The 13,129-nt window shown below is 41.3% G+C and overlaps 1 protein-coding gene across 1 annotated transcript in view; it reads left to right on the forward strand.

Moving 5' to 3' along the window:
• The window catches only part of loxl2b (lysyl oxidase-like 2b), a 118,337-nt gene that overhangs the window by 49,471 nt on the left and 55,737 nt on the right, over window positions 1-13,129 (forward strand). The window contains exons 5-6 of the mRNA XM_084307669.1: window positions 1,256-1,472; window positions 5,836-6,019. Of these exons, the coding sequence (XP_084163795.1) occupies window positions 1,256-1,472; window positions 5,836-6,019 (401 nt within the window). The remainder of the gene's footprint in view (window positions 1-1,255; window positions 1,473-5,835; window positions 6,020-13,129) is intronic.

A 13,129-nucleotide genomic window follows, 5' to 3' on the forward strand; every position in this document is an offset into this window, starting at 1 on the left:
ATGTAATGTTAATTACATGAAATTATTAAGTTTTTTTGGGTGAGAAACCCTGCATATATCGGTATCGGTTGATATCGGTATTTCGGAAATTAAGAGTTGGACAATATCGGTATATCGGATATCGGTAAAAAAGCCAATACCGAACATCCCTAGTCTTTACAGATTTATTACCTTTGAAAAATAAAAGCACATTCTGTAAATGTGTTGTAGGTTTGAGTGTGCTGTGTGTCCTTGAATGGGATGTTTGGAGAGTGGTTACCTTGTTATGTGCTGCCTGGCTGGGAGAAAGATTATAAACATTCTGAATGGATCGCATTCATATAGCGGCAGTCAAATTACTTGACTGACTATTTGAAAATAGCAACATTAGCTAAAAAAAATAAAAACAAGTACCGTTGACACTGAACGAATATATATTTTTTTTATTTTAATTTTTTTTAATCTTTTTCCCCCTCCTTTTTCCTCCGTTTTTCTCCCATCCCAATGTTAGTCGTTATGCCAATTCCCAATCCCCTTCCTGGTCGCTGCGCACCTACCCCCCACAGTCGGTCTGGAAGAGTGGAGGCTATCACGTGCTTCCTCCGACACACGTCTCGCCAATCAACCGCTTCTTTTCACCTGGCATCGCGGACTCTCACTGGGAGAGTGTAACGTGTGGAAGGATCACACTACCCCCCTTAGATCCTATCCTCGCTGAGCAGGCGCCCTGACCGAACTGTAGGAGTCGCTATTTTACAACGACCAGGACCCACCCACCAGCTTTCCCACCCCTAACACTGCCAATTGTGTTAGTATGAACGACCAGCCAAGCTGATAGCAATGCGGAGAGCTGGGCTCGAACCCAGTGTCTCCTGCATTGGTGGTGAGCGCCTTGCCCACTACACCACCTAGCCGCCCCAACTGAAAGAATATTTTACATATAATTATATTGCTGTATAGTTTGTTTATACTTCAGAAGTATGATATTTAGATGAAAATGAATGGAAGTGAATGAGGAGTCTGGTGGTGGCGTTGACGACACACAGGGACAGCAGTGGTCACTAGTTTACCTGTAGATGACTTTAGATATAGAGGTAAGTCTGCAGATTTTTGTTGTTTAGTTCTACTAAAATGAAATATCCCTTTAAGAGGCAACCCTGCTGACAAGTTCTAAAGTTACATAGAAAATCCCTTTAATGGTTCTTCGTCTGAAGGGTTCGTCGCGTGACATCCTCATTGGTTCATCCTCGTGTCTCTCTCGCCCTCCTGTCTCCAGGATGTTCGCTCGCAGGAGAAAGCCCACGTACTGGGACTACTCTGTCAACTGCACGGGTAACGAGGCCCACCTGTCCAGCTGCAAACTGGGCCAGGCCACGCTGGTGAAGTCCAACGTGACCTGTAGCGGAGGTTTGCCTGTGGTCGTGAGCTGCGTTGCAGGGAGAGCCTTCTCCCCCACTCCCATGACCGGCTTCAGGAAGGCCTTCAGACAAGAGGTAGGTTTGCTCTGTCAACGTCTTCTGTCTGATTTGAAGGGGTACATATAGAAAATGGGGTTTTGCCTAGTCTTTGCATGGATTCGGCAGCAGTCTGAATTGTTATTTAAAGGGGACATGCATTGCTATTCCTTGCACTATTTGGGCAACTTTACACAATTCCTGTGAGTCTATGGAACACATCTGTAAGGTTTTTTTCAAAATAATTAATTGTTTTATATTTCTAATCAAGTACTCAAAAGCATAATTTTTCTCCCTTTGGAATTCAGGCTGTTATTGGATGGGCTCCGCCCATACGCGCTTTGAGTGACAGTCACCCACACAGTCTGCGACTGGCACAGAGAGAGATAGAGAGAGATTGAGGGGGAGACTAATTAATTTCGCCGCGCGGACAATGCATTGGTAACTTGTTTCAAATGACAATATATACCTCTGTGATTATTATTGCACGGATCGGAATACGGGCATGCGCGTGGGAGCATGCGCAAAGATATTTTGACAGTGATAAGCTAGTGCTCCCGACTGCGAGGGAGAGAGAGAGATAGAGAGGGAGAGAGAGATAGAGATAGAGAGAGAGAGAGAGAGAGAGAGAGAGAGAGAGAGAGAGAGAGAAAGAGAGAGAGAGAGAGAGAGAGAGAGGGACACGGAGCATTTACACACAACCTGTGTAAATGCTCCGTGTGTGTGTGAGAGAAGACCCATCCCCGCGGCGCACGCACACACATTTTTACACACACTCCTGCGTGCGGGGACCGCGCGGTCCCTCTCTCTCCCTCTCTCTATCTCTCTCTTTCTCTCTCTCTCTCTCTCTCTCTCTCTCTCTCCCTCGCTCGTTCTCTGCCTCTCTGTCAAAACCCATTTGAGGAAGTGTCGGGTTACACTATGCGCTACAACCATAGAGTTACTGCAAATCAGTACCTTATTCACGTCAGCAATACCGTCAAATCAGAACAGCTTAGTTGAGTGAGGGAAGATCTCGTGAACTCGAGACTAGACTGATGAGTCAATATGATAATTAACGACACAGACCACATTGATATAATCAATCCCCCATTGCTAGGAAACAATGCTAAACACTGGAAAAGGCCATTTATAATGCATGGGACCTTTAAACACTGGGGGGTGTCATTGGTACCGTTTGACCAGGGTTTGACATTTTCACATCAACAAGCCTAAACAATGTTATTGTTATAGGAGTTATTGCTCATTGTGATGTCACAAAGGGGACAAAAGCAATTCATTGGCTTTAATTAGCTAGGCTTTTTGGAGTCAAGAATACTGCCTATCTAATGTACTGCTCCAATTTGTAAAAGTGTGTTACTCTTGAGTGTGGGGATAGCGAGGCACAGGGAAGGAAATTAATAATGTAAAATGTTGTGTGTTTCTACAGCCACCAACCACCAGACTAGTTTCTTCCACAGATTCAAGGAAATTGTATTAGATTGGTGAGAAAAATACATAATATGAGCCCTTTAACCTTTATTTTTCCAGGGGCATTAGCTGAGCGTGTATGTTGTTTTTAACACTTTCAGAGCCATGCTTAATCCCCATCTCTGCCGCTAGAAGGCCAGCTTAAAATAGTTAGTTCCGCAGTGTTTCACGATGTTTGCAGAGCTGTGTGTGTGTTCTGTATTATAGCTGTGGAGACAATGGTGTGGCTCATTTGACAGACATCCGATCGTTTATTTAAGCCTTGTTTATGACCGGTAAAGTAAACATAAACATGTTTCACTTCGGTAAAATAGACATAGGGGGTCCTTACCTTAGCCAGAAGGTACTGTAACCCAAAAAGAATAATTCCAATGATCCCATCGGCGATTACTCGTTTATATGTAATTACACGTGTTTACGGTACACTATAGGTTTTGAGGCGATCAGATCTGCTAGCGATTGCGTTGGAAGAGCTCCTCCTCCACAGAGCGAGCTTCAATAGTCTGGTGCATTCATTGACTATCCTGTTGCCTTTCTATCCGAGTTCAAAAGGTAGGCCATACTGCCACCTAGTGATATTCGATCGGCATTGCAATTCCAACGTATACAAGCGACCCAGGGACGGCTAGAATGATACGGATGATGATTTAGAACGGGGATCAGAGGAAAAAGATCAAAGGATCTAAAAACGTAACATCACGTGTTTGGCGCTCAACCGCTGGCGAGCAAACACGTAATATTACGTGATTGGCGCAGAATGAGTTAACCAGCGCCCTGAGTCGACCAGTACAATCACAGTCTTCCACTGTTGGACACTGGCTGAGCAGCTCCAATGGAGCAGTGCCTTGCTCAAGAGAACTTCAGTGGTAGCTGTTGTTCGAACCAGTGACTTTCGGGTCACAAACCCACTAACCTTTAGGCCACTGCCCTGACGTCTACAATATGAATCGTCTGAATATTCCATATATATATTCCATATTCCATAATTAGTATGGCATTTGGAATACTTCAAATCGTATATTTGAAAAAATTTAATGCTGGGTTTCTGAGATTGTCTGACTCTGAACCTGAGACGGTGGGTGATGGCCTGTTTTGGTTTGACACATAATTAGCTGGTGCAACAGCGTCATTCAGTGTGTGGCTTGGCTTGGCTTGCATGTTCGCTGTCAAAATGATAATTCATCATCTCAGGATTAGTGAGAGGGGTTTAACAATGCTGATCCAATGAAAATATCTCGTGACAAGGCAATTTCCCTGTTTGTGACTTCCTCCTCTCTCTCTCTCTCTCTCTCTCTCTCTCTCTCTCTCTCTCTCTCTCTCTCTCTCTCTCTCTCTCTCTCTCTCTCTCTCTCTCTCTCTCTCTCTCTTTCTCTCTCTCCCTCTCTCCTTAACATTCTGCTGTGAGTCGCCTCCTCTTTGTCACGTCCCACAGCTCAGCAGCAGTGGAAGAAGTAAACAGGTCCTTTACTGAAGTAAACGTAGAAATACCCAGATAGAATAGCACAAAGTAAAAAGTAATCCATTCAGAATTCTACTTAAGTCAAATTAGATTTAGATTTAGATTAAGTATTTGATATTGAATTGACTTAAGTATCAAAAGTAAAAGTCTGCATTCTACATGATGTTTGAGTGTTCCAGTGCTTGGGAGCATTCAATGCGTTCAATTCGAACCACTGACTCCTAAAGGTTATGTTAAAGTGGCATGTGGTCCAGTTAATCTGGCTCTGTTTACGTGATCTTGAAGTTGGCGGACTTTTTGAAAGTACATAATCTTCATACATTGTTCTCTATGCTAAATATTTTTCTTCAAAGTAACTACCATAGTAACGGTTGGGTTCAGATGAACGTAGCGGGGAAAAGAGTTAAAAGTACCCTATAATGAAAATGCTCTAGTATTAAGTATGGGTACCTTGAAATTGTACTTAGGTACAGCACTTGAGAGTAAAAATACTTAGTTTACTTTTCACCACTACAGCTCAGTGGTGGACTGGGGACAGCAGTGACCTTCCACGTCATCTCTGCACATTCCCAGCTCTCAGAGCGATCCAGAGGGAGCAATTATGTAATAATAACTAATAACATGCACACATTCCTGAACGGAACGCATCATGAAGTATTTAGAATTGAAGGGAGAACCTTCACAGTTGAGTCACTTTGTTTGGCTGTTTTCTTTTTATCTGTTTTCACCATTTCCTGCAACTTTGTCTTTTATCATATCAATCTTTCTATGAAGAACCATATAGGCGAAGTTATTTTGGAACATTTCTGGACAGCCCATGTACAGCATTGCATTGCATTTGTAAAGAGCGTCGATATGATACATCACCCAGAAACTCTCGACCTCTACTGTTTTGAATATGAATATGTTTTTATCTATGAATATACACAACATACCACCTTTTAGATAATGAGCTTTAAAGTCATTGTCCATCCTGTATGGTTCTTTGTCTAAAAGGACTCTCCCATAGTACGAACTTATATCAAAACTGTGGGTATTCACTCAAACATGTCAGGATTGCCCTTTTAGTGAATACAAACGGTAGTAAATTTGATGAAACTATGCTACTAATGCGTTTGACTTGTAAAAATGAAACGCTTCCAATGTGCCCAAGCCCCCCCGCTAACGAGTGTATAGCAGTTAACTAGCATGTAAACACGGAGCCATCCGGTCTATACTGGACCCTCCCTGGTTGCTCCCTGGTTGCTCCGGGAACAAGAGGAGAAGTCTAAAAACCCAAAGCACGGCAAACTTTCAGCTGACTGTATTATTATTTTTGGAAGACGGCTTCTTCTGACCAGAATGACCTAAATACATGGTTTCTCCTTTTTTTGTATTTATACAGCCCAACCCTTTACAGTGAGGTCTCTCTCTCTCTCTCTCTCTCTCTCTCTCTCTCTCTCTCTCTCTCTCTCTCTCTCTCTCTCCCTCCAGCAACCGTTGGTGCGTCTGCGCGGGGGGGCCATCGTCGGCGAGGGCAGGGTGGAGGTGTTGAAGAACGGGGAGTGGGGCACCATCTGCGACGACAACTGGAGCCTCCTGTCGTCCACCGTGGTGTGTCGAGAGCTGGGCTTCGGTAGTGCCAAGGAGGCCCTCTCCGGGGGTCAGCTCGGACAAGGTAGTGTGCACTTATCCAGCATGTCCTCTTGCTATCATCAGTTCTGTCTCTTAAACCCTTTCAATACCACACTACTGAAGGTTAACCCCCTTCACTAGTGAAGGGGTTAACCTGTAATTGTTAGACTAGAAGTCTTTATTTGTCATGCAGTTTAACACACACACGCGAGATGGGCGACCCACAGGAACACACACACACACACATGCACTGAGTCGCCGATGAAATGTCTCTCTGCACTTTTCCCATCCCGTCGTCCTTCCCCCCCCATGGGCAGCCGGGAGCAGATAGGTCGTCAACGTGAGCCGTGCCCCGGGGACCAATCCAAGTGCTCCTGTCCGTCTTCGTCAAGGACGCCACAGCGTTAGCGATCTGTTGTTGTGCATGTTTTTCCATTGGGTTTATCTTATCGGGGGGGAAACCCATTGCGAGCACGGGGAGAACATGCAAACGCCACACAGAAAGGCCTGGGAGATACCCCACCTGGGTACCTGGCATCATGGAAACCTGGTCCCCAAGCGGGAATCGAACCCTGGACCTTCTTGCTGTGAGGCGACAGTGTTTTTTTTTTTTTTTTTTTTTTTTTTATCTTTTTATTATAAAAATAATCAGTTTACATTTTATGCATTTTCTATATATATATATATATACACACTATATTATTTAAATGTCTTACTCACATTTCCCAGGCATAGCCCACCCCCTTCTTTTGCGCTTCCCTAAATTAACCAACAAAAACAGAACAAGCCAAAAAGAAAACAGTGTTATATATACTTATTTCCTATACAACAAATCAAGCATAACCAAAAAACCTCCCCTATCCCACCCAAACAAACCCACAAAAAAAACCTATCCAAAACCAAACTCTACTTTACCTTTTCCAAACTTAACACATTTACCACTGTTAATGAACCATCTCTTAAATATCTCCTTACTCAGCAATTTCTCTGTCAACATAACATCCCTTTTCATTAAATTCAAAAAGATTGGCCATACTTCCACCTTTCTCTGCTCAGAAAAAGCAATTCGCCTTCTCAAGACAACCGCATACCTGGCATGACTCAATACATAATTGATGAGATTTCTCTCCTCCTTCTTTCCATCTAATGCACCAAACAAAAAATATCTCTTCCAATCTGTATATTTGATTATTCCCCAGCTCGCCCTCATGCCCTCTTTCAGCTCTGCATGGAAGCCCTGCAGGCCTTCACACTCAATGAACATGTGCATAAAACTTTCATCTTTTAATTTGCACACATCACATGTTCTACTTATCTGTGTATCTATATGATGTAACACTGTTTTTGTATAGACCCTATTCTGTCTTACCATGAAATCATTATGATCACATTCGATATTATTAAACTTTATATTCACATTTTCCCATATTGATCCTCCCACCAACCCCGGAAACACTTTCTCCCACACCTGTTCCGATGCTGCCACCCTTCTTTCTTTTGTTACAAAAAATCTATAAATATCTTTACTCCTCACACTTCCCAAACCCTTCTGCTCATCCCCCTTTCCTACCCTTAATTCTGGAAGACTACAGCTCCTATTCCCCACACACTCTCTCTCTATTATCTCTCTCCATTCCTTTGGCAATCCAGTTTTAATTTTTTAAAAATTTGACACGACAGTTGCAAACCTATATTCATCATCTACCTCGATTACATTGTCATAAATGGCCTGCACCGGGAGAAAACCTGGCACATACTCATATACAAAATCCTTTATCTGTGTCATCCCTGCTCTCAGGAAGATTTTACTATACAATACATTGTTATTGTGGCATATTGGGGTTCAGGAATACTGGCTGATTTAAAACCATATCCAGTCCCACACAATTATATACAATGTTAGGCAGGTACTCTGCCCATGCCTGTAATACCTCCCTATACATCTCCGGTATATTTTCCGTCATTAAAGGCTTAAAGCCCATAAATAAGCTATTGTCACCACACCTACCTACCTTCTCTAGGCTCTCTTTAAAGAAACAAACCGTATTTGGTCTCATCGTAAATATATTTCTGTACACATTTCAATCTTACAGTTTTCTTCCTTACCTTTATGTCTATTAAATTCAAACCACCCTCATTACACTTACCTATTAAGACTTTGTGGGCGATTTTTGGTGACTTCCCCCACCACAGAAAATCCGTCACAACCCTATTAATCTCATTTTCTATTGCCTCTGGCATATCCAAGGCACCTAACACATATGTCAGTTTAGACATCAATAAGCTATTTATCACCACAACCTTACCCTTCAATTTTAGTGTGCGTTGTTTCCAAAATTGGAGCACCTGTTTAATCTTATTAATTATACCTACCCACGTTAAATCCCTCTCCTCTTTCTCCTCTATCCCTATCCACACACCCAATATCTTTATGTGCCCCTCTGCTTTTTTCAGCGGAACCACACAATCACTCATTTTTACTTTACCTACACACAATAACTCAGTCTTATCAACATTAATTTTGGCTCCAGATGCCTTACCATATACCTCTAAGCACTCCATAATTCTATTTATGCTCTCCATGTCTCTCACTGTAAAGGTAGTGTCGTCCGCATATTGGTGGATCAAACTCTGCTCCCCGTAGGGTATTCCTATTCCAATTATTTCCTTGTTACTTTTTATGTATGTGGCCATAGGCTCTGCGGAAATCGCATAGAGCAAAGCTGAAAGAGGACACCCTTGCCTAACAGACCGCTCCACCCTAAACACATCTGTAATACACCCATTACATTTCACACAGCTTTTTGCATCTTTATACAAAACACGTACCCAGTTGACCATCCTCTCCCCAAAACCAAAAACCTCCATGACCCTGATTAGGAAAAAATGCTCAACCCGGTCAAAAGCCTTGTTAAAGTCCACACTGAGTACTGCACAATCATCATTATTATAATTTACATAATTTACTACATCCTTAATCGTTCTTACAGTTTCTGTGATGTCCCTACCCGGAACACTGTAGGCCTGGGTTGGCGCCACTATGCTCCCAATTACTTTCTTGACCCTGTTGGCCAGAATTTTGGTAAGCACCTTATAATCAGAATTCAACAAACTTATAGGCCTATATCCTTCTAACTTTGTTTTACACCCTTTGTTTTTAAAGTGGTCATTGCTTCATTACACTCACCATTCCTCTCTATTTCTCTGTACACTTTCAACAAAATAGGTGCTAGCAGACCAACAAAAGCCCTGTAAAATTCTCCTGACAAACCATCAAGCCCAGGGCCCTCGTTCATCAACGTGGCGTAGAATATGTTCTATTTCCACACGTAAGCACAGAATTTAGAATCAGTGCATGCACGATAAAAACGGGATTCATCACACGTGCGTACACAGGTTCTACGCACACCTGTCTTGATAAATATGACTTTGATCCTATGTTTGAGCTCGTGCACTGTTTTAAGTATTTGCATACCAGAACCGCCCCGATTAACCATATACGGTAATGGAATACCCCCATGAAATGTGGAAAAATGGACTAAGCCGAGGGAAGCGTGTTATGAGAACGGTGATGTCGGATATGATATCTATTAACCATTGCTGCCTGGGCAGCGCAAACACTAATAAAGACCGTGCTGGAATATGACTGCCTTTTCCCGTGTTGTTTGATTAATACCCAGGGATTAAAGTTCTCCTCAATTTTATTCCAAATCGCGTTGGATTTTCCGTCAATTTTCTACCTGCTGCATATGATTTCTAGAGGCATACTACAATCTATTTTGATGTCAGTATTGGGTAGCCTATATAAACAATAATACGAGGGCATATACAAGAACAATGAATCTCACTGCATGTATGATGTAGCCTGCCTTTCAATACATGAACTTGAATTCCATCATGTTTGTGTGCGGGACTCACAAGGCTGTTGTCACAATGGGTGGTACCGGTACAGTAATAACAGTCCACACAATATCACGATGGACCATGCCATAGCCTATGTTCTATTAGGACATGATCTGTGACGACAAATGTTCTAGAATGTTTGATTAAGATATCATACTCTGACAGCATGCCTATGATCAACAAAAACGCGAACTTGAATCCCATCATATACATAGTCTGTCCACTATCTGGTGTCATTGCAATGCGTTTTTTATTCTTTCTTATACAGTAAAAAGGGGGAAGAACACTATATCGTGGGTGTTCATATGACTTGTATTCTGCTTACAGCTTCGAAATTCCACTTGTTTTGTTTAACGTAAAGCCTTTTAAATATAATCAAAACGTTCCCGTGTTTCTGCGGTCTGTGCGCAAAATAATAACGAGTTGAGCTACGCGGAGCGCAGTCAGTCAGTACACCCCGTATATTCCGATAACGCTATATAAACCATGCTGCATTCATTCTGAGAGAAAGATCTATTATTCCAAATGCTATTTATAGGGTTTTGACCATAATTACACTACTGTTGCTATTTTACAATGAACTATAATGAATTACGGTTCATACAGAACATGCCAGTGTTGAAACTAATGCACAGAAGCTCATTTCCTTGTTGTAATAATATATTCTACCACTGGGCGTCAGCTAAGTGTGCTCCGAGCTGTGCGTACACATAAGCACGAAGTGAAGTTCAAGTTGAAATTGATGAATCCCACTCTTTGCTTAGAAATGGTCGTACGCACAGGTTAAGCACAAATCTGTGCGTAAGACACGTTGATGAATGAGGGCCCAGGACTTTTGTTAGTCTGCAAGCCCTGAATCGCTTCCCTCACTTCTTTTTCAGTGATTTCACCATCACACATCACTATCCCCTTCATCTAATCTAATTTTCACAGTTTCCAGTACATTGTTTACACATTCAAAATCCACTCCTTCACTCTTATACAATTTTTTATAAAAAGATTCCACTGTATCCAATATTCCAACTAAGTCATTCACTTTTTCCCCTTTTTCGTTTTCTAGCTCTCTTATGTATGTCATTCTCTGTTTACTTTTTTCTAGGCCTAGAAAAAACGAGGTGCTCCTTTCTCCTTCAAGGGCATATTTCGCCTTGCTCCTCATTATTGCTCCCATGCACTTTCTTCTTTCATTCTCTGCCCACTTTGCCTCTAGCTCTGTATACTTCTCTGCACTGTGTTCTGGATTTTCTTTTAATTTTTCCTCTTCTTCCGCTAGCAACCCTTTTAATTCCCATTCTTCTCTTTTGTTTTTATAATTTCTGGCCTTTGTATATCTTATACTTATCTTTTTTACATTAATTTTAACTTGTTCTCACCACATACCCACATTTTCATTAAACATTGGGTTTTCCATTTCAGCTTTCACATACCCATATATCTTTTTTTGATATTTCTCCTCACTCAGTACACTTGTATTTAAACACCACACACCCCCACCTCTCCCTTGTATTTCTATTCCTAAATCAAAAGACACAGCCGCATGGTCACTCAAAAAATTAAACTTCTGTTCTATATTATTAATGTAATTCCGTATTTCCCGTTTAACCAGACATAGATCAATCCGGCTTTGCCTTAAGCAGCCCGCCACTACTTGTTTCCTTGTAAACCCTCTTTTCCCAGAATTCTCCTCTCTCCACATATCCACTAGATCCACACCAGACATTATTTCTGTTAGTGTATTTCTAGCTGTGTCACACTTGAAAATCTTGCTCGTAGTATCTAACCTACTTCGCAAAGTGTTAAAGTCACAGACAAACAAACAATTCCCCTTCATGTGCACCTTTAGCCCTTCAAAAAAAAACTTCCTAATTTTCTCTACATTGGGCGCATATATATTCCCTAATCTAAACAAAACTCCCTGATGTTCAAATTCTAATATAATCACCCTCCCTTCTGCGTCCTCATATATTACCTTTATATTTTCCACTACGTCTTTTTTAAATAATACTGCTACACCACATGATCGCTCTGTACCATGATTTACATATAATACATCAGTCCATTTTCTTTTCACATCATTCATCATATTTTCCGTCCACCACGTTTCCTGCAGCATCACTATATCTGTATTAAAAGTCGATATCACCTGAAATTTTAGTTTTGTTCCTCAGTCCATTCACATTAAGCGATGTTACAGTGATGGCAGCACACATGACGAAAAATATATTGATTATCCTATATATCATACCTTATCATACCTTCTTAATACACCACCCTTTAGCACCTCTCTCCTCTCTTGATTTTCTTTTCAGTAGGTTGATAGCAGATGGCCTGGTGGGGTAGTTATTTATGTTAAATCTTGTTTTTCGGTGTCTGTTGTTTATGCTGTCACTATCCCAATGTGTTTTGAAGTACTTGTTTTAAAGGTCGAGTTGGGGATCAACAATTTTATATATGTAATTGGTGTCTACAGACCCCCTTCTGCTGATGCTAGCTCTTTAGATAAATTAGCTGAGCTCCTTTCACAATATATTGACTCTGAGGTGATTGTCATGGGTGATTTTAATATTGACTGGTTGAGTGGTGCTGCAAAGCACCTTAAAGAAGTCAGTGGTAACCTCAGTCTTTCCCAGTTAATTACTGAGCCCACCAGACCAAACCTTAAAAATGACTCTAGGTCTACCCTTATTGATTTGATTTTTGTGAATAAATATGACAGGATCTCAGCTTGTGGGGTTTTTGACTTAGGCATAAGTGACCATTGCCCCACAGTCTGTGTAAGAAGCACGAGACTGCCAAAAACAAGATCTCACACAGTTTTAAGGAGGAATTTTAAATCTTTTAATAACGAATCATTTTTAGATGATCTTGTTCTTTCTGATACTTATTGTAACACTTAAATTGATGTTCAGTTAGCCCTGGACTCCTTTGTAAATACATTTAATTTACTAGTTGACAAACATGCTTCTTTTAAAAAAGTCCGCATTAAAGATAGAGTAATACCCTGGTTTTCTCAGGAATTGTCAACCCTAGTTAAAGACAGAAATGCTGCATGGTCTCGGGCAAGGCGTTCTGGAGACCCTCAACATTGGCTTTCTTTTAGGCAAATTAGGAACAAATGTACTGCAGTAGTAAGAAAATCTAAAACTCATTACTATCTGGAGTTGGTTACAAACTCATACTCTAATCCGGCAAAATTTTGGAGTGTGGTGAAGGTGAACAAAATAAAATGATCTAATTCTTTACCCTCTCA

The sequence above is a fragment of the Notolepis coatsorum genome (genome assembly GCF_963971535.1).
Source record: "Notolepis coatsorum genome assembly, chromosome: 2".
NCBI classification, from domain to species: Eukaryota; Metazoa; Chordata; class Actinopteri; order Aulopiformes; family Paralepididae; genus Notolepis; species Notolepis coatsorum.